The 23,475-nt window shown below is 42.9% G+C and overlaps 1 protein-coding gene across 2 annotated transcripts in view; it reads right to left on the reverse strand.

Annotated features, from left to right (window-relative positions):
• LOC110535495 (dihydropyrimidine dehydrogenase [NADP(+)]) overlaps positions 1–23,475 on the reverse strand; it is a 217,402-nt gene that overhangs the window by 108,193 nt on the left and 85,734 nt on the right. For both annotated transcript variants that reach the window (XM_036935201.1, XM_036935202.1), the window contains 3 exons: positions 22,979–23,189; positions 12,883–13,067; positions 7,556–7,771 (listed from right to left, as the gene is read on the reverse strand). In XM_036935201.1, the coding sequence (XP_036791096.1) occupies positions 7,556–7,771; positions 12,883–13,067; positions 22,979–23,189 (612 nt within the window). The remainder of the gene's footprint in view (positions 1–7,555; positions 7,772–12,882; positions 13,068–22,978; positions 23,190–23,475) is intronic.

A 23,475-nucleotide genomic window follows, 5' to 3' on the forward strand; every position in this document is an offset into this window, starting at 1 on the left:
AGTTGACCCCGCGGTTCATTGGTCCGTTCCGTATTTCTCGGGTCATTAATCCTGTCGCAGTTCGACTTCTTCTTCCGCGATACCTTCGTCGCGTCCACCCGGTCTTCCATGTCTCTTGTATTAAGCCCGTTCTTCGCGCCCCCGCTCGTCTCCCCCCCCCCCCCCCCCCATCCTTGTCGAGGGCGCACCCATCTACAGGGTCCGCAGGATTTTGGACATGCGTCCTCGGGGCCGTGGTCACCAGTACCTCGTTGATTGGGAGGGGTACGGTCCTGAGGAGAGGAGTTGGGTTCCCTCTCGGGACGTGCTGGACCGTGCGCTGATCGAGGATTTCCTCCGTTGCCGCCAGGTTTCCTCCTCGAGTGCGCCAGGAGGCGCTCGGTGAGTGGGGGGGTACTGTCATGTATTGTCATGTTGTGTCTTTCTGTCCTTTCCTTTCACCCTGTCTCCCTCTGCTGGTCGTATTAGGTTACCTTTTCTCCCCCGCTTTCCCCCAGCTGTTCCTTGTCTCCTCCTGACTACCTCGTCACCCCGTTTCCCACCTGTTCCCTTTTTCCCTCTGATTAGTCCCCTATATCTCTCTCTGTTTTTGTTCCTGTCCTTGTCGGATTCTTGTTTGTTGTGTTTCATGCCTGAGCCAGACTATCGTCATGTTTGCTGTAACCTTGTCCTGTCCTGTCGGAATCTGCCGGTCTATCTGAGCCTACCTATGTTTGGTTATTAAAGAAGCTCTGTTTAAGTTAGTTCGCTTTTGGGTCCTCATTCACTCACCGTAACACCGTCAATGCATGGCAGATTGGAATGTCATTTGTTTTCCAAAACAATGGACTCCAACTCCCACTGGCAAATCTATAAGAATCAAGGACGAGCACAGTTACACAGTAAGTGTTAAACAATTTATATTTATAAAAGTAGCGAATGTAGTGCATGTTTGCAGTCATAAACTTCATACTCCGTTGGAAAACAGTGCATTATGCGGCGCAATTTGACAAAGGTAACATAGAATGAAGTTTTTATAAAAAACTAGAAATAAAATAACATCTGTACACGGGACAAACATAGGTACAAGGTACGCATTAAAGAATGGACATTTTCACAAGTATCGATTGATACCAACTCGATGTAGTCAGATGTACACTCTCCCAAAACGCATCGCCACTCAACTCCATTAAGATGTGATTTCTCAGTTAGTAAAAATTTAAACATGGCATTGGTCTTTTTGAATATAAAACATCTATAAGCATAATATGGATAGAGGCTCTTTGGGTATACTGTGTGTATCGCTATGCTAGCATGATGTTATGTAGCTGAACCAGAGCCTCTTGATTCCATTATTACCAAAACTGCATCCCAAATGACACCCTATTCCAATACGGCTCTGGTCAGTGGTAGTACACTATAAGAAATAGGATACCATTTGGGAGTCCACACATGAATCATTATAAACAGTCATGAAGGCAAAATCAAAGGGCTGCCCGCTCACTTCTCCCTTCTCCCCCTCTGCAGCCAGCCACTGACCCATCAACAGGAAACTTCATAAACAAGGGAACGAGAGAGAGAGAGGAAAAAATGAAAATTAAAGAGAGGGAAATAAAAAAGGCCATGTAGCAGTTCTGAGGAGTTGTGATCATCATTCATCTTCATCCCCCAAGTGCAGATGGAACACTTGCTAAGCCATCATTTATTGCTGGTGTTTACTATGCCTACTGTGTTGGACACACACACACACACACACACACACACACACACACACACACACACACACACACACACACACACACACACACAAACACACAAACACACACAAACACTGGAGGTGGGGGAAAGGGCTTTGTCAGCAAGTGGGCCTACGCTATTCTCCAACACGAGATGGGCCATGGTAGCAAACACACACAAACACACACACAAGCACACACACAAACACTGGAGGTTGGGGGAAAGGGGCTTGTCAGCAAGTGGGCATACACTATTCTCCTACACGAGATGGGCCTTGGTAGCAAAGCATTCAGTGTGTGTGTGTGTGTGTATTCACGGTACGTACATTTATCCTTGTTGATGCCAGTTCAGATTCCTGACAGAGATAGCCTCCTCCGCAGTAATTATCTCCTATCTGTAACCTGTCAATTATAAAACTCAGAAACCTTGAATCCATTACAACATCAAACAAATGTACACCCTAGGAACTTTGATAAACTGTATAATCTCTCTCTCTCTCTCTCTCTATTATCATTCTCTCCCTAGCAGATTCAGTAAGTCTTTCATTCCAACGACCCTGATGCATTGACAAAAACATATTCCAAGATACAGCAAGACCTTGACTTTCCCTTTGTGAGGACGGTGCAAACTGAAGCAACAAGAAATACGAATAAAACAGGGCAGTACAGAGAGTCAGCGTACTCTGTAACCTGTTAAAGTATCAAAATGTATATTAGTGCTTTAACTGGACTGGACACACAGTCTTTTTTACACCCGCTAGCAGCATCATACTGATGCTACTGTGTAGGTGACAGAATGGCCCTGTCAGGGACTAAATAAATGAATGTCAAAGCCAAAGGATATTAGTCGGCTGTGATAAATGAAGAAGGATATTGTCTGTCAGTTTGGTCATTAGTCTCTTTCACCATTCACTCCTTCTCTGCTATCTCCCTCCTCCCCTATAGTCCTTCAAAGGCTAATACACACAGACATCGCTACCGCTACATATCTTATACTAATAACAACCATAGGCAATATCTATCTAACCATTAACTACGATAATGCAGTCACAGTAGTAATGAGCGTTCGAGGTCCGAATCAAAAAGCAACTCTGTACATTGTGTATGCCACAGACATTGACATTGAAGGAGTGACTTACATAGAAAGTATCACATGTATTGTTAAGCAGAAAATCTCCCCATTCTCTCTAACCCGATAGAGAAGACGAACCCCACACACACCAAATCCACTACCTTCCATGTGTCATTACATCTTCTAACATGTGTCCTCCCTCATCAGTAATGATTGCTTCATGCTAGTGCACAAGTAGTTTCACATTAAAATGAAAACAAGTTAAATCAAACGTAGGTGATTTTGACAAGAATCGGTGGTAGAGAAACATGGCTGTCAAAGCAGTCGTGAGATCTGAGAGGTGTTGACTAATTGCTTGATAATTACACAGTGAATCGTCTAATTAAGCCGACGGTTAATTAGGGTAAGCTTGCGCAGCTTGCAAGTCTTTTTTGGTTTGGTGTAGGTGTGGATTTGTGTGTAGATGTGTGTGTGTGTGTGTGTGTGTGTGTGTGTGTGTGTCAGCAAATGAGATAAAGAGAGATCGTGAGACTGCTAAAGAGTGAGCGAGCGAGCGAGAGAGACAAAGGGTTGAAGTTCATGAAGAACTCCTCCAGACATATACAGTAACCATCTAACCATCCACAGCCTGTAGCCAATGCAACATCATACAGCTGAACCACTTGTGAAGCTTAAATGTGAATAATAATATTAAGAGCTCTAGACATTACCTCCCCAACCTCCCTCCCGCTCTGCAGTGGAGCGCCATTATCCTTTGTTTGCCTTAGGACAGGCCCTGTTTATTTTACTACCAATCTGAAAATCTATGATGTGGAATAGAAAGCAGCAAAAAAGACCTGGCATCGGAACGCACTATGCAGTCACACTCCAGCAGTTTGTATTCATTTAACAAGCAAATTAGAGAGGAAGTAGAGTTTGTATAGGGCCTGTATGAGTGTAGAGGAAGAGGAAAATGCAGATGACTACAGCCTCATTAGCTACAGTTAGTTACATGTTTACCGGTTATAATATCTAATTTAATTGGGAGATCAAAGGAGTGGTGACTACCTCTTGCATGGCTCAGAGGGCAGAGAAACTACACTATATATACAAAAGTATGTGGACACCCCTTCAAATGAGTGGATTCGGCTATTTCAGCCACACCCGTTGCTGACAGGAGTATAAAATCGACCACATAGCCATGTAATCTCCATAGACAAACATTTGTAGTAGAATGGCCTTACTGAAGAGCTCATTGACTTTTAACACAGCACCATCATAGGATGCCACCTTTCCAACAAGACAGTTCATCAAATTTCTGCCTTGCTAGAGCTGCCCCGGTCAACAGTAAGTGCTGTTATTGTGAAGAGGAAAAGTCTAGGAGCAACAACGGGTCAGCCAAATGCTGAAGCGCATAGCGCGTAAAAATCATCTGTTCTTGTTTGCAACACTCACTACCGATTTCCAAACCTCCAAACGTCAACACAAGAACTGTTCGTTGGGAGTTTCATGAAATTGGTTTCCATGGCCGAGCATCTGCACCCAAGCCTAAAAAGCACCATGAGCAATGTCAAGTGTTGGCTGGAGTGTAAAGCTAGCCGCCATTGGACTCTGGAGCAATGGAAATGTGTTCTCTGGAGTGATGAATCACGCTTTACCATCTGGCAGTCCGACAGACGCATCTGGGTTTGGCGGACACCAGGAGAACGCTACCTGCCCCGATGCAGTGCCAACTGTAAAGTTTGGTGGAAGAGGAATAATGGTTCAGGCTAGGCCCCTTAGTTCCAGTGAAGGGAAATATTAACGCAAAAGCATACAATGACATTCTAAATAATTATGTGCTTCAAATTTTATGGAAACAGTTTGGGGAAGGCCCTTTCCTGATTCAGCATGACAATGCCCCCGAGCACAAAGGGAGGTGGTTTGTCGAGATCCTTGTGGAGGAACTTGACTGGCCTGCACAGAGCTCTGACCTCAACCTCATCAAACACCTGTGGGATGAATTGGAATAGCGAATGTGAGCCAGGCCTAAACGCCCAACATCAGTGCCCGACCTCATTAATGCTTAAGCTACAGCTCGCTGTTACTTGGCGTGATACCATGCATCAGCACATCATTTTGTTTGTATTGGAAAACTGGAAAATGTATTTTCTCAGTGTTTGTTTGGTAAAAACATTTTGATTAAGCTGAGACTTTGCATGAGATATAGAAAACTAGAGCTGGTTTTGAAATTCCTACAACTGATGGTGCAAACAGTCTGAATCGTGCAGTAAAGCTTATTATATGAGTCAAAAGCCAGTCCAGTTCCTACAGGATGAATAACATGCTAATTACCATGACGCATGCAAGGCTCCATGCTATTTACTAGTGGTTAAAACCATCAGAGAATCTGTGTGGCATCGGCAGAACACGACCTCCTCACCTCTTACTCTTAATAAAGATGCTGGAGCAGTTGATTAAACTGTGTTGTTAATAAGTAGAGTTAGATTCACAGAGTGCATGAAGCAGAGGCCTGTGGAACTGTGTGTGTGTGTGTGTGTGTGTGTGTGTGTGTGTGTGTGTGTGTGTGTGTGTGTGCGTCAATGTCGGGCCATAACATGTGTGTTAACAATGTTAGGGTTACCATGGAGACGTAGTTACTGTTCGCCACCTCATCAAGGACACGTTTGTGTAATGTTGTAAATGTGGAGTGGGGAGGTCTGCTATTATCTCTCCCTTTAATTGCTTTTGAAGTAAATGCAAAGCATTATTCCATAGTTGTTGAGAGGAAGTTGCTAACGTTTGTTGGATGCACTCGATAAGTTCTATGAAACATTTTTTTTTAAGTACACAAAACCTGCAACTTCTCTTCGAAACATCATCACTATCTTCTTTACCTGTGACTCTGTACTTTTGGCACAACAGTTAAACTTGAATATGGGAGCTTCTAGGACCAAGCAGAAACTGTATCCATCAGGGCTCAGCCAATTACAGGTGTGATTTCTACCACCCTGAGACAGTCAAATGATAAACTGAGACCGTATGGTCGCTAGCTATTACAGGTAAACTATCCTGCTGTTACGACCTCAGCAATGTGTGTGTGTATGCACGCGCATATATACGTAAATGTGGGTGTGTGTGTGTGTATTACTGACATCCATCTAGAGATGTGGTAATTAGCCTCTGAAACATAGCACCGTGTATCACTCACAGGGATTTAGCAGCTGGGTAATTGGTACAACGTAAGGAAAAATGTACTCGTCACTCCTGAGGAGGGAAACGGGGCTATAGATCAGAGGCTTGGGGGGAGAGAGACAGTGGCCCACAGGCCCCCGTGCTCCCCCTGTTTCAGACAGAGCTCTCACAGTTCACAGAGTGGAAGAGGAGGCCAAAACGTTGGCATCGTGGCATTTTTTTCATATGCAACACAGTTAACTCATTCAGACTAACGGTAGACCCCCCTAGCTTTGTTCTATTCTCTCCCTTCTCTTCCTTATGCTGGGCCTTATAATAGCTGGTTAATTCACATCACATTCTTTTCCTTTTTACACAAGCCCTAGAAACAGCCAGGACGACGATCCTCATATTCACCCAGCAATCCACTGTGCATCTCAAAGCGCTATCAATGGCAACACACTGTAATGTTATGATAGGAGCAGCCAGCAGTGAACAGCACTAGCGAGAAAAAAAAAAACAGGATATTAAAAAAAAAAGGTAATCTGTGTTTAAGTTGAAACGATACTGAAGGAGAGCCGCCTGTTTCATTCATATTGACATTAAGAACTTCTTTATCGCTCTCCCTAAAGAAAGCTCCCCGAACAATTTAAACCAGCAAAGCACACAATAAGGAATAATAGGATTTCTGTTTACTGAGATATCAGCTGGTATTTTGGCGCTACACTGACAGCCAATAGCTACAACAGTATATTAGACCCCAATCTGGCATCTACAAATGTCAAGAGAATGCGAAAGAGGGAGGATGTGGTGAAAGGGATGGGTGGGGGGGGGGGGGGGGGGGGGGGGTGTCACACATATGTGTAAAATTATTTTTTTAAAACCAACAGAGTTTACATAAACATATTCTGAGGCTGAATCATTATCATATGTGCAGCTGTCAATCTTGATGCTTCAGCTGAGAGCAAAGCGCCTAGGAAAAGAGTATAATACAACAACCCTATACCCAGGTTGACCATGATTTCTCTCTGAACTCCCTTGGTAAGTCCAGGCATGGTACATTAAGCTTATTCAAAAGCCAGCAGAGGTGAAATACTTGTAGCAACAGTAGCAAGCCCATATATCCAGGCTCCGTCTCTCCTTCTGCTCTCTAAATCTCTCTCTCTCTTAAAAGAAACAGAAAGTTTAACTTTTCAAAATGACAAAGGGGCAGTCCATAAAACAAGTGATGGAGGCAGTGATATGTTTTCATCAAAACAGGGACAGCCACGCTCGCCTCATGCTTTCTCTACATCAGGTATCATTTACAAACTCAGCGAGGCAATGTGGGCTTCCAGTCACAAATGAGCTGCGTGGATGAGGTCGTCGGTAGGGCAAGATATAAAGAATGTCAGTGAAATTACATGAATCAGCTATATTGAAAAAGAATGGCAAGTGAAAGCATCATCTGGTGAAGTTTGTGATTTGTTTTACATTTTCTTTTTCTACTTTCTTTTCTTTACTTGAATTTAATATATATATATATATAGCTCCAGTAATCAAATGGTACCAGCTACAGAACAAAGATGCAGCATATCCCTGGTTAATGCCCAATAGACACCTACAGACTAATATAAAGCTGAGTAGACATGAGTACCTTGTCCAGAGAGAAGGTCTTGGTGAGAGCGAAGCCCCATCCTTCCAGGAAGGCCCTGCGGATCATGGCTGTGCTGGTGGTGGGGGGAGCGGAGGCCAGGCCAAAGGGGTTGGGGAACCTGATCCCACACATCTCCACACCGATGTCCACAGAGTCGATGGCACAGTGGAAGAGAGGGAGCTGGGGGACGCTGGACACCGTCTGGCCGTGGAGAGACTGGAAGGTCAAAACATCCAGTTACACTACCATGAGATAACGACAGGAATAGGGTTGAAAGTTCCAGGAACAGAATTTCACAGCATTTTGCAATCCTAGTTACAGATCGACAGACCGTAAAGATGACGCCGAAGAACATGGCTGACGTTTTACATTCTCCCAACCAATTGTGCAATTTTTTATTATAATACATTTTTGTGTTTTCTGTAACTTACTTTTTAACTCATTGTGTACATAATGTTGCTGTCTCTTATGACCGAAAATAACTTCTGGACATCAGAACAGCGATTACTCGCCGCGGACTGGAAGAAACGTTTTCCTTTAACGAGTCCGACGAGAAGGATATCCTGCTTTCACTGGAACAGGCCCAGATTCACGCCTTTTACGTGAAGAAAAGACGCCGGAAAAAGGGACGCAGATCGGGGATCCTTCTGAGAAGCCGGAGGCGAGCGAGTAAACTCCCAATGCCTTCCATTCTCTTTACTAATGTGCTATCTTTAGAAAATACAATTGATGACCTACTATTAAGATTATCCTACCAACGGGACATTAAAAACTAACATCTTATGTTTCCCCGAGACGTGGCTGAACGAAGAAATGGATAATATAGAGCTGGAGGGATTTTCCATGCACTGGCAGAACAGAGACGCTACCTCTGGTAAGACGAGGGGTGGGGGTGTGTGTCTACAGTGGTAGGCCTGATCACCGACAACGATGAGACGGCCTATAGGGAGGAGGCCAGAGAACTGGCAGTGTGGTGCGAGGACAACAACCTCTCCCTCAATGTGAGCAAGACAAAGGAGCTGATCGTGGACTACAGGAAAAGGCGGGCCGAACAGGCCATTAACATCGACGGGGCTGTAGTGGAGCGGGTCAAGAGTTTCAAGCTCATTTGTGTACACATCACCAACAAACTATCATGGTCCAAACTAGAGGTTAACCGATTATGATTTTAGAAAGCCGATATTGATTATTGGAGGCCCAAAAAAAGCCAATACCGATTAATCAGCCGATGTAAGTATATATATATATATATATATATATATATATATTTGTAATAATGACAATTACAACAATACTGAATAAACACATTTTAACTTAATATAATACATAAATAAAAATCAATTTAGCCTCAAATAAATAATGAAACATGTTCAATCTGGTTTAAATAATGCAAAAACACAGTGTTGGGAGAAGTAAAAGTAAAAGTGCAATATGTGCCATGTAAAAAAGCTAACATTTAAGTTCTTGCTCAGAATATGAGAACATATGAAAGCTGGTGGTTATTTTTAACATGAGCCTTCAATATTCCCAGTTAAGATGTTTTAGGTTGTAGTTATTATAAGAATTATATGACTATTTCTCTCTATACCATTTGTATTTCATATACCTTTGACTTTTAGATGTTCTTATAACTGGTGGCATCCATAAGTCTACATATTGCTGTTATATTGCACAACCTTCAATGTTATGTTATGTCATAATTATGTAAAATTCTGGACAATTAATTACGGTCTTTGTTTGGAAGAAATGGTCTTCACACAGTTTGCAACGAGCCAGGCTGCCCAAACTGCTGCATATACCCGGACTCTGCTTGCACAGAACCCAAGAGAAGTGACACAATTTTCTTAGTTAATATTGCCTGCTAACATGAATTTATTTTAACTACAAAATGCAGGTTTAAAAAAATATACTTGTGTATTGATTTTAAGAAAGGCATTGATGTTTATGATTACGTACATTGGTGCAAAGACAGTGCTTTTTTCGCGAACGCGCTTGTTAAATCGTTACCAGTTTGGCAAAGCAGGCTGTGATTCAATGATAAATGAACAGGCACCGCATTGATTTTCTGCAACGCAGGACAAGCTAGTTAAACTAGTAATATCATCAACCATCTGTAGTTAACTTGGGATTATGTTAAGATTGATTGTTTTTTTATAAGATAAGTTAAATTCTAGCTAGCAACTTACCTTGGCTCCTTGCTGCACTCGCATAACAGGTGGTCAGCCTGCCACGCAATCTCCTCGTGGAGTGCAATGTAATCGGCATTCAAAAATGCAAATGACCAATTGTTATGAAAACTTGAAACCGTCCCTAATTCCCTAACCGATTAATCGGTCGACCTCTAGTCCAAACATACCAAGACAGCCGTGTAATGGGCAAGACAAAACCTTTTCCCCCTCAGGAGACTGAAAAGATTGGCATGGGCCCCCAGATCCTCAAAAGGTTCTACAGCTGCACCATCGAGAGCATCCTAACCGGTTGCACCACAGCCTGGTAAGGCAACTGCTCGACATCTGACCGTAAGGAGCTACAGAGAGTAGTGTGAACGGCCCAGTACATCACTGGGGCAAAGCTTCCTGACATCCAGGACCTAATTCATAGGTGGTGTCAGAGGAAAGCCCATAAAATTGTCAGAGACTCCAATCACTCAAGTTATAGACTTTTCTCTGCTACCGCACGGAAAGTCGTACCGGAGCGCCAAGTCCAGGACCAAAAGGCTCCTCAACAGCTTCTACTCCCAAGCCATTAGACTGCTGAATATTTAATAAAAATCGCCACCGGACAATTTACATTGACCCCCCTTGTACACTGCTGCTACTTGCTGTTTGTTTGTTACCTATGCATAGTCACTTCGCCACCCACCTACAGATTACCTCAACTAGCCTGTACCCCTGCACACTGACTCGGTACCGGTGCCCCCTGTATATAGCATCGTTATTCTTATTGTGTTACTTTTTATTATTACTTTTTATTTTAACCTACTTGGTAAATAGTTTCTTCTTCTTGAACTACACTGTTGGTAAGGGCTTGTAAGTAAGCATTTCACGGTTAAGTCTACACAAATAAAGTTTGCTTTGACAGAGATGTGAGATAACGAAAATAACCACTGGTATTATGACAAAAGTCAACATACAGCAGTCATATACTCAGCAGCCTCCTCATCCTCCCTAGGCACCCAATGTCCCACAAATGGTACACTATAAAGTAGTGCACTATATAGGGAATAGGGTGCCATTTGGGACGCATCCCTAAAGTCAAACATACAACAGTCATCCATCCATCCAGCAGCCTCTTCCTCTCCTCCTCCTAATTAGCCCAGCGTTTATCACAGTCTCTGATTGCTTTTGTAATGATGTCACCGCCGCATAATGAATGAGGAGGTGTCACGCTGAGTGTGTATGTATTTTTTTGGTGTGTGTGTGTGTGTGTGTGTCATGCTGCGGCAAGGCGGCTGTTACATGACAGCCGGTGTTCCCCTTCGAGGGGTTTGGCATGTGGAGGAATACACGCCAAACACACGCCAAGCAACACGGGGGAAAACAGCAGCGGGGAACATGTAAATACAAAAGATGGTGATTATTAGGAATACTGGGGGGTTCCAGAGTTCCAACCAACAACAGCTTTAGCTGTCAAGATGTTGACATGTTCTGGATCATCGTCTTCCCCACAACATGTCTCTGAATCCCAAATGGCACCATATTCCCTATATAAAGGGCTCTCCAACCCTGTACCCGGAGAGCTACCGTCCTATAGGTTTTCACAGCAACCCTAATCTAGCACACCTGATTCTAATAATTAGCTGGTTGATAAGCTAAATCCGGTTAGTTACAACTGGGGTTGAAGTGAAAACCTACAGAAGGGTAGCTCTCCAGGAACAGGGTTGGAGTGCCCTGCCCTATACAGTCCCTGGTTAAAAGTAGTGCACTACATAGGGAAGAGTGTTATTTGGGACAAGTCCAATTCTACTTTGAAACTGGTTTCTCTCATATGGTGGTGAATGAATATATGCTTGACCTCATTCATATAAGTATATAGATAATATTTTAGAGTAAAAAGCAACCTCTCACCCAGGTGTCCCATGCAGCACTAAGTTCCCAGAATTCCTTGCATAAATAAGGTCTAAATTCAACCATGCACATGATATGATAGCAAAAATACACTGAAAACAGCCTAAATGCACTGGTCGAAAGGGAGACCTATGACACAGTAATATCACATTCTAATATAAAACACACTATTATCCTGAACGTGGAACACACAGTTCAAGGGATCCCTGAATGGCTCAGATATTAATTGCTGACCCTTTCCAGCAAATTGCCTGAATTCATTTCCTCTTCCTTGGTCGATTACTGTACAAAACCAAGCAATATACTGTTGCTTCCTTTCTGGTTACAAGTGCCATTTAATCTGCAAATAAACACTTGTCTATGCTTTGCACTGAACACAGCTATATTACTACAATTAACCTGCATCTGAACCGGGCCCCGGTGTGCCGAGCGCTGCACTCTGCAGTATAATCTGAGGGGAAACGGAGGGATGGGGGAGGAGGATGGAGGGATGTAGAGGAGGTCAGGCACCTCAGGAAGACAAGCCGGCACGCTGGGAGAATTGGAGGCTGGGAATCAACCGCTGTCTCTGTTATTACGTGCGGAAGCAGTAAAGAGTCCTCTCTGATCCTGCCTTTACACAGACTAGTGCACCACACACCCATCTGTACTGCACTTTGACTCATTCACTTAGTGTTCACCACAGTAAGTGCTGCGTGCAGTACAGTACAGGGTGTACATGCTGAGTGTTCGAGGTGAACGTAGTAATGATGATGTATCATTTGGCTTCCTTTCCACTTCCTTTTCAAACCCACAGAAGACATGAATTAATCCACAACGGAAAGAGCTAATATTGTATCGGGACTATTTCAATATTGACATATTCTGCTAATTGAGAAGTGATGTAATTGCCTTGGTTCATTCATGGATCTACACACGGGGATGCTGTTATTGGGAAAAAGAAAAGGAAACAAATGAAAGTCTAGCAAGATGAAGTACTGAACATTGATACTGTGTAAATGTTTATAGTCACTCTCAAAAAGTGAGGGTTTAGTTGATTGTCAGTGAAACGTTAGCTTTCTCTAAAGCCTCCATCTTTCCTTTTCCATTTCTTTCTCCTCCTCCCTCATGTGTGAATGTTGAAAACATTGTAACATTCTGTATATGTGTGTGTGTGTGTGTGTGTGTGTGTGTGTGTGTGTGTGTGTGTGTGTGTGTGTGTGTGTGTGTGTGTGTGTGTGTGTGTGTGTGGGGAACACAGCCCTGGGGTTGGTGACACACCTGTAGGTACTTGTGCATGTGCCAAGATGCCTGTTTGCCGTCGTTGACTGATTCCACGGTGGTGTTTGCCTGTCCTGCCACGTCGCCCCCAGCAAACACCCAGGACTCACTGCTCTGCATGCTCTCTGGGTCCAGCTCTGGGAGACCCCAGCGGTTCAACCGCACCGGAGCCATGGCCTCTTTCACTGGAGGAGAGGGGAGAGAGGATCCACAGTTAGTGATGGTGTGGGTAGTACCTAAGTAAAAATACTTGAAAGTACTACTTAAGTCGTTTTTGGGGGTATCTGTACTTTACTTCACTATTTATAATTTTGAAAACTTTTACTTTTATTTCACTACATTCCAAAAGAAAATAATGTTGTTTTTACTCCATACATTTTCCCTGAAACCCAAAAGTACTCTTACATTTTGAATGCATCACAGGACAGGAAAATGGTCCAATTCACACACTTGTCAAGAGAACGTCCCTGGTCAAACCTATTGCCTCTGAGCACACGTGCTTTGTTTGTTAATTATGTCTGAGTGTTGGAGTGTGCCCCTGGCTATCCATACATTTAAAAAACAAGAATGGTGGCATCTGGTTTACTTAATATAAGGAATTTTAAATTATTATACTTTTGACACTATATACAAATATATGTTTAATTTACTTTGATACTTAAGTATATTTAACATCAAATACTTTAAGACTTTTACTCAAGTAGTATTTTACTGGGTGACATTCAACTTTTACTTGAGTCATTTTCTATTAAGGGATCTTTACTTTTACTCAAGTATGACGATTGGGTACTTTTTCCACCACTGGGTGTGGGGTGTGTGTGTTTGTGTGTGTGCGTGTTTGTGTGACAGAGATAGAAAGAGAGAAAGAAAGAGAGAGAAGGGGAGAGAAAGAGGCGAGAGACGACAGAAAGTGATAGAGAGAGGAGAGAGAAAGAGAGAACGAGAGAGGAAGATAACAAGATAAAAAAAAAAATTGTAGTGAGAGTGAGCGACCGTGATGGACTACAAACCATACGGAGAGCAATATGAAGTCTGTGACAAGACCGATGACAGCAGGGGATTCACGCTCTCTGTCTCTCCCCTCACTCTCAGCTAGGTTAATGTAACATCTCCCGAGGCATTCATTCACCGTTAGCTGAATGTTAGCCCAGAGATCCTCTGTCAAACTGATCTACATTATAAAAAAGCTCATTTTCTTCTACCTCACCTATACAATTCATCTTTCAGACTAAATGCTTTTCAGCATGGAAGATGGCCTGCATCTATCAGCAGGGACATTTTTAAATACAGATCTGCGAGTTGGACAAGATTTATTACACTCTATTAGAATTACTAGAGGAAGGGGGGAAAGTTTCACCTTCCTAGTCTATTCAATGGGGAAAGGTTTTCAGCACACAACTAAGAATACAATGTTTTATTGCAACCACACTATTGAAGTTGAATTCCTCCATAAGGGGAGGACAGAGGAGAATGTGTAGAGAGTTGACATGCGTTCGGCGTGTCAAACCCCTCAGAGCAGAACACCAGCTGTCATGTCACGGCCGTCTTGCTGCAGTGTTACACACACATGACAATGTATGATGCGGTGACTGTTATCACACACGGTGATGGGGGATAAACACAGCAGCATCGTCCTGTTATAGTGATGAACAGACTCACTTACAAGACATTGGGGGAAAAAAACGGTGTCAAGATGATTGCAATAGAAATTCTGGGCTTTTGCCCATTCATTTAGTAGAAGAAGACACATACCTCATTATACTGTACAAAAATGTGTATTGGTATATTCAGCAGAATATTTAATATGGCATGTTGTGTTACCATACATTTCCATATAATCCATATGTTTAATCATCCATTCTGAGCCATTATTAGCATATGCTATAACAGCTAGAGCTAGACCTACACAACACAAATTCGGCAAAAAAAAAGAAACCTCCCTTTTTCAGGACCTTGTCTTTCAAAGATCATTCGTAAAAATCCAAATAACTTCACAGATCTTCATTGTAAAGGGTTTAAACACTGTTTTCCATGCTTGTTCAATGAACCATAAACAATGAATGAACATGCACCTGTGGAACATTCGTTAAGACACTAACAGCTTACAGACGGTAGGCAATTAAGGTCACTGTTATGAAAACTTAGGGCACTAAAGAGGCCTTTCTACTGACTGAAAAACACCAAAAGAAAGATGCCCGGGGTCCCTGCTCATCTGTGTGAACGTGCCGTATGCAAGAAGGCATGAGGACTGCAGATGTGGCCGGGGCAATAAATTGCACTGTCCGTACTGTGAGACGCCTAAGACAGCGCTACAGGGAGACAGGACGGACAGCTGATCATCCTCGCAGTGGCAGACCACGTGTAACAACACCTGCACAGGATCAGAAATCCGAACATCACACCTGCGGGACAGGTACAGGATGGCAACAACAACTGCCCGAGTTACACCAGGAACGCACAATCCCTCCATCAGTGCTCAGACTGTCCGCAATAGGCTGAGAGAGGCTGGACTGAGGGCTTGTAGGCCTGTTGTAAGGCAGGTCCTCATCAGACATCACCGGCAACAACGTCGCCTATGGGCAAAAACCCACCGTCGCTGGACCAGACCGGCAAAACTGACGAGTCACGGTTTTGTCTCACCAGGGGTGATGGTTGGATTCGTGTTTATCATCAAAGGAATGCTCGTTACACCGAGGCCTGTACTCTGGAGCGGGATCGATTTGGAGGTGGAGGGTCCGTTATGGTCTGGGGCGGTGTGTCACAGCATCATCGGACTAAGCTTGTTGTCATGATAGTGTTCTGCCATGGCCAGCGAAAAGCCCGGATCTCAATCCCATTGAGCACGTCTGGGACCTGTTGGATCGGAGGGTTAGGGCTGGAGCCATTCCCCCCAGAAATGTTAGGGAACTTGCAGGTGTCTTGGTGGAAGAGTGGGGTAACAACTCACAGCAAGAACTGGCAAATCTGGTGCAGTCCATGAGGAGGAGATGCACTGCAGTACTTAAATGCAGCTGGTGGCCACACCAGATTCTGATTGTTACTTTTGATTTTGACCCGCCCTTTGTTCAGGGACACATTATTCAATTTCTGTTAGTCACATGTCTGTGGAACTTGTTCAGTTTATGTCTTAGTTGTTGAATCTTGTTATGTTCATACAAATACATGTTAATAAGTTTGGTGAAAATAAACACAGTTGATAGTGAGAGGACGTTTCTTTTTTTGCTGAGTTAATATCCCTCATAATAACAGCTAGCTATAACTGCTGTAGCTAGGGCCTACACAACACCTTCATCTGTCATGCATAGTACCTGGCAACACAAACAGGGGGGAGCTGTTTTGAAGCCACCGTGCCTCCATCTTGGCACTCCCCGAAAATTAAAAAAAATATTTTATAGAAATGCATATATTAAGGTCTACGTCTTTGATTTGACCATGTTTATTATATTACACACACCTTAATGCATACTTTTAAACTATATTATATGAGCTAAACATACAAATTAAAAATAAAGTATAATTTTTAGAAAGTACTAAAGGGGAAGTGCTTATATGGCCAACCAGTGGCTTCAAAGCATCTCACTGGCTAACACATAGCATGAGCAATCCAGGGTATATATACATCTTTGGCATGAACGCACACGCATGCAAACTATGCACACTCCCACACACAGAAACACACACACACTTTTTGTGACAGTACAGCGTAAAGGGAAAGAGATGCTTAGCTAACACAGAGGAGGTGGGTGCATCATGTCTCCAGTTCCCCACCCACCCTCCATGAAACTCAGCAGGAAGGAGACCAATGCAGGAAGGAGGCATGGGTGCAATAATGGCTGCCTCCCTCCCTCCCAGAACTGAGTCTGCTTCCCAAATTACACCCTATTACCTTTAAAGTGCGCTACTTTTGACCAGGACCCATAGGGCTCTGGTCAAAGGCAGTTGACTACATAGGGAATATGGTGCCATTTGCGACGCACACTGGGTCCAGCCCACCAGACTATACAGGCCAGGTTTTAACTGCTAACTCATCCTACAGCTGTGTTCACTGCCAAGCGGAACATCCTCTGTGGGTCTGACAACATACTTAAGTGGATAAGTGATTCATAGTTCAAGAATAAGGATCATTCTGACTGTACTACTCTGGGGATTCTTTTCTCAGCATTTTGTTGTTTCTGTACGATGAAATCACACACTCAAAACACACAGACGCTTGCAAGCACGCTTGACACACATACACACACAAACAAACACACTCACTCTCTCATGCCAAGGCACGGATCAATTCCTTCCTAAATATGCAGGCAATCAGGTTTGGCAGAAATATCATCCTATCAAATTAAACTAGTTTGCTCGGAGTCACGCACCCCATTTAATTCAGGCTCTTATCAGTAATTCCTCATGTTTTAATTAACCTTGGTGATTAATTGCTAATCATAACAATACCCTCCTTAGCACTCGATGACACCTTCGGGGATGTGGAGCAGGTTCTAAGGATGTTTCTTTAGCAACAGGTCAACCATAGTACCAGGGGGGAGGAAGAGAGATAGTCCGTGTCCCAAATGCCATCCTTTACTGTGCACTCCTTTTCACCAGCGCTTGATGGACCCTGGTCAAAAGTAGTGCACTATGAAAAGAATAGAGTGCCTTTTGATACGCAAAAAGAGTAACAAAATGGATAACAAAATCCATTTGAGCTGTGAAGAGGTGGAAGTGGGTAGACCGAATCAGTGGAGCAGATTACGATAACAATCAGTCAATCAAGCCTTTACCCCATCTATAAAATCAATAAGACACAGTCAGATAGACACAGTCAGGCAAGAACGTCAGTGGAACTCGGTCTACACCGAGTCTCTCACTCTCTCTTTATCTTAATTACTTGGTTGAGTAGATGTGTATTTCACCATCACGACCGATTATGAATGCGTGTAAAACATGTTCAGTTTCTGCCTGCTTAGGTAGCCCCAACTATGTATTTGTGCATCTGTGCTGCATCGCAAGGTTGGCTAATGGCAGCGCTAGCTGGGTAACCAGTTGTAAAGCTCTGTCGCCGAGCACTTGTGTGTGTGTGTGTGTGTGTGTGTGTGTGTGTGTGTGTACGTCACCGGGCGGTTGTCTGAGCTTAAAACTCATTACAGTGATTTCATGTCATTGTTGGGTGACTCTGGACAGTGTGTGGCGTTTGTGGCCCTGCTGTGCTACCCACCTCTGTTTATTCAATAGCAGCCTAATTGAAAATCATAGCAGGTATGGCCTTTTCTCAACGCAATCTAATTACCTGCCCTGGCGACAGTGTCACACAAAAAGACAGGCGTTGTCTTGTAAGCAAGCGGGTTTTAAAAAAATGTATCATCCTAGACGAGGGCTCCCCTATTGGTGCCCTCCAGGTTTGGCCCCCACATGTTTTCTGAGCAATTAAAAAATAATAATACATATACATACATATTATTATATTATTATAATGATAATATATTATTATACACAGTCAAACATTTGGACACACCTACTCATTCCAGGGTTTTTCTTTATTTTTAATATTTTCTATATTGTAGAATAATAGACATCAAAACTATGAAAAAGCTCAATCATATGGTAACCAAAAAAGTGTTAAAAGTGTTATATTTTATTTTTGAGATTCTTCACAGTAGCCATCCTTTATGACAGGTTTGCACACTCTTGGCATTCTCTCACTCAGCTTTTTTATTTTATTTATTTTACCTTTATTTAACTAGACAAGTCAGTTAAGAACCAATTCTTATTTGCAATGACGGCCTAGGAACAGTGGGTTAACTGCCTGTTCAGGGGCAGAACGACAGATTTGTACCTTGTCAGCTCGGGGGTTTGAACTTTGCAACCTTCCGGTTACTAGTCCAACGCTCTAACCACTAGGCTACCCTGCCGCCCCGATGAGGTAGTCAAGCGCTATGATGAAACTGAATCGTGAAGACCGCCAAAGGAACGGAAGACCCAGAGTTACCTCCGCTGCAGAGGATAAGTTCATTAGAGTGAACTGCACCTCAGATTGCAGCCCAAATAAATGCTTCACAGAGTCCAAGTAACAGACATCTCAGCATCAACTGTTCAGAGGAGACTGCATGAATCAGGCCTTCATAGTCGAATTGCTGCTGCTGCAAAAAAAAAACATGACTAAAGTACACCAATAAGAAGAGACTTACTTGGGCCAAGAAATTTTGGTTCCAACAGCTGTGTCTTTGTGAGACGCAGAATAGGTGAACGGATGATCTCCACATGTGTGGGTCCCACCGTGAAGCTTGGAGGAGGAGGGGAGGTGTGATGGTGCTTTGCCGGTGACACTGTCTGGGATTTATTTAGATGTCAAGGCACAATTAACAGCATGGCTACCACAGCATTCTGCAGTGATATGCCATCCAATCTGGTTTGCGCTTAGTGGAACTATAATTTGTTTTTCAACAGGACAATGACCCCAAAGACACCTCCAGGCTGTGTAAGGGCTATTTGACCAAGAAGGAGAGTGATGGAGTGCTGCATCAGATGAACTGGCCTCCACAATCACCCGACCTCAACCCAATTGAGATGGTTTGGGATAAGTTGGACGGCAGAGTGAAGGAAAAGCAGCTGTCATGACGTTGGCCTGGGGATAGGTTTATGACAGTCATAAATACCTCTTCCCCTCTTTTTCCTCTCTCTACCCTACTGATGTTACATTTGCAAACCCCTTGGCTAACATAGAGATTCTGGGAACATCAGAAGGTGGAGAGAAATGAACTATATTCTGGTAATCCGACCAATTGAACATATGCTGTGGTACTTAATGAATATGATGTCAGCTCGGTTGTCAACTGAGACATTCTCATCAATGATAAGATGACATAAACTCTACAGTGGAAAGTCTACACATCAGTTATCGGATTCACATGGAATTGTTGTTCAATTTAAATGTTTGAATATGAAATTATTCGTGATGGGATGAAATGTGATTTTAGCTTCTAAAATGTGAGATTTGGGTTTTCGTAAGTTTAGGGCTCTGCTCAATCAGTTGCCCGCCCCTGTGAAGAGTCATGGGTTATAAAACTTTTCAGACACACCCTTCTCGCTCCACTATGTGACAAAATATGATGACAAAATAACCTCCTGTTCCGAGGATGTGAGGACGACTGTCCGATGTCAGAATGGTTCAGATAATAACTACGAATGGTATGAACTTTGAACTCTTATTCACTACAGAAGTGATACCTCCTAGCCGTTGAGTTAGCAACAGCAGCTGCAAACGAGGGTTAAGAAGGAACAGACAGAGTATCCCGTCTATCACCCAACGACGTTACGACAACGTATCCAATTGACCACCAGAGACATTCTTCAAAGGACAAAGGACTTGGTTTGGCAACACGGCCTTCCATCTACCACCAACCTACTGAAGCGCAGCTCAGAGTAAATATTTATTGCATTTTCCTTTTCCAAATGGGCGGTAATTTAGAATGCATAAGATACTATATTTAAGATAGCACAGCTTCTTCCTTTGTTACGCAGTCTTCCCGCTCTTTCACTCAAACCCAGCCCTTTTCTTTTGTGTAACAAGCTGTCATATCTGTTCCGCACGCTAGGGACGTTTTCTTTTATGACGTAATTTGTAATCAAGTTATGATTAATTATGTGTATGTGTAATTCTGTGTGATTAGTTAGGTATTTAGTAAATAAATAATTAAACCCAATTTTGTATTGCTGATTCAACTTGTTAGCCAGGGTTCGTGAAGAATGTACAACTTTCAGATGAGACTGAATTAAGGTGACGATTAATATTGACTGCTATTGATGTAAAATATTTACAAATATTTATTTGTATATTCGGAAGATAACAGCTCAATAAATATTATTTTGTGGTGCCCCAACTCTCTAGTTAATTACATTTACATGATCAGCTCAATCAGGTAATATTAATTACGGAGAAATTATTTTATAGAATAGCTTGTCATATCACTTAATCCGGCATAGCCAAAGACACGACACAGCCAATAAGTGCTCAGCATATGTGGGAACAAGACTGTTAGAAAGGCATTCTAGGTGAAGCTGGTTGAGAGAATGCCAAGAGTGTGCAAAGCTGTCATCAAGGCCAAGAGTGGCTACTTTGAAGAATCTAACTTCTAAAATATACTTTGATTTGTTTAACACTTTTTTCGTTACTACATGATTCCATATATGTTATTTCATAGTTGTGATGTCTTCACTATTATTCTATAATGTAGAAAATAGTAAAAATAATGAAAAACCCTTGAATGAGTAGGTGCGTCCAAACCTTTGACTGGTACTGTATATATATATAGTTGGACATTAAAGACAGTAACAACACCAAGAAATCAGCTTCAAGTGATGTCATTTTTTAAAATCTGTTCCCAAGTATTTCCAATAATAGAGAAACACGTTATGGAATTCAAATGTAAGCTAGGTTTGAAATGATGATTTAATCAAATATTATATCGGTTTTGGCTTCTTGCGGTCAATTTTCAGTCTACACATTATTTGTAATTATGTTCCAACCCCCTGACAAGGTTCTGTAAACACTCACATACAGGCAGACACACAGGCACGCTAACATGCACAGACACGCACACACACACACAAAAGACCCTCAAAACCCAAGTACATTGAGTTCTCATCACCGGCACTCATCTAAATTAGAGCCTCAACACAAGACATAGTGTTTAGATGATGATGAGGAAAACAATGTGATGAGTGTCGTCTTAAGTCCTACTCCAAATGTGCTAAACAATGATAAGTTAGACAGTCCTATCCATACGGGACCACTGTCTTCGCTCGTATAATGAGAAATCTCCAGGAGAAAGGGGAGATCCAGGTGTACCATCAACATAATGGTTTGTGTTTGTTTGCCAGGCTTTCTGTCTGTCTGACTCTGTTCAATGCAGCTCAAGGATAACATCCTCACACTGTTTTTAAAGCAAGAACGTAGACAACATTCAACACAAACTCTTCAGAGAAACACTCAATTTAAGGATATTTGTAAAAGTTGATAAAAAAAACATAACAGTGGACTGTGCTGTCAAAGAGTCTACTCATATGGCAAAACTCAGGTTCCATTCAGAGTAAAGGTATTATTATTGTGTATCAATAGCAAGACTATTTGCGCCCCCCCTTGGGTTGTGCCGGGGCGGAGATCTTTGTGGGATATACTCGGCCTTGTCTCAGGATGGTAAGTTGGTGGTTGAAGATATCCCTCTAGTGGTGTGGGGGCTGTGCTTTGGCAAAGTGGGTGGGGTTATATCCTGCCTGTTTGGCCCTGTCCAGGGGTATCATCGGATGGGGCCACAGTGTCTCCTGACCCCTCCTGTCTCAGCCTCCAGTATTTATGCTGCAGTAGTTTATGTGTCGGGGGGCTAGGGTCAGTCTGTTATATCTGGAGTATTTCTCCCGTCTTATCCGGTGTCCTGTGTGAATTTAAGTATGCTCGCTCTAATTCTCTCTTTCTTTCTTTCCCTCTGAGGACCTGAGCCCTAGGACCATGCCTCAGGACTACCTGGAATGATGACTCCTTGCTGTCCCCAGTCCACCTGGCTGTGCTGCTGCTCCAGTTTCAACTGTTCTGCCTGCGGTTATGGAACCCTGACCTGTTCACCGGACGTGCTACCTGTCCCAGACCTGCTGTTTTCAACTCTCTAGAGACAGCAAGAGCGGTAGAGATGATCGGCTATGAAAAGCCAACTGACATTTACTCCTGAGGTGCTGACTTGTTGCACCCCCGACAACTACTGTGATTATTATTATTTGACCATGCTGGTTATTTATGAACATTTGAACATCTTGGCCATGTTCTGTTATAATCTCCACCCGGCACAGCCAGAAGAGGACTGGCCACCCCTCATAGCCTGGTTCCTCTCTAGGTTTCTTCCTAGGTTTTGGCCTTTCTAGGGAGTTGTTCCTAGCCACCGTGCTTCTACACCTGCATTGCTTGCTGTTTTAGGCTGGGACTCTGTACAGCACTTTGAGATATCAGCTGATGTAAGAAGGGCTATATAAATAAATGTGATTTTGATTCATACAAAAATCGTCCCAACAAATTGTTGTAATGTTCAATGCACTTTCAATAAAGTTTGACTATGATTGATACCTTTGGGGTCGCTCAGCATGGATCCGAAGGCACTGATGATGTAATCGGCCTTGAGGCGTATGATCTGATCCTCGTCCTCCATCCAATCACCTTCGTCTGTCAGCTCCGTACGACAGAACTCCATTCCCGCCAAGCGACCCGCCTTCATGATGACCTCACGAGGGGACAGGAAGGGCATGAACTCACACTTCTCTTCCATGGCCAGCTCCATCTATAGGTAGGATAAATACAGAGCTCAGGGGTCAATGGTGATGGGTCATCGACAGGTTACATCTTTAAATTGTGGCTTGAATTGTGTTGAATTATTTTAAGTATCAAAGATTCAAATTTTTTATCACAATATTTCTCGTCAAATGCAAAGTCATTTTAATCTAAAACTGGACAAAAAGATGTCTAATTATCAAGCCCAAGGTACAACTTTTTTTATTTCCTTTCGTTTGTCAGGACTAGAAAATATATTTTGTAGTCTCACACATTACAATGGCACACAATAGAAG

This window comes from Oncorhynchus mykiss, chromosome 11 (genome assembly GCF_013265735.2).
Source record: "Oncorhynchus mykiss isolate Arlee chromosome 11, USDA_OmykA_1.1, whole genome shotgun sequence".
Classification (NCBI taxonomy): domain Eukaryota; kingdom Metazoa; phylum Chordata; class Actinopteri; order Salmoniformes; family Salmonidae; genus Oncorhynchus; species Oncorhynchus mykiss.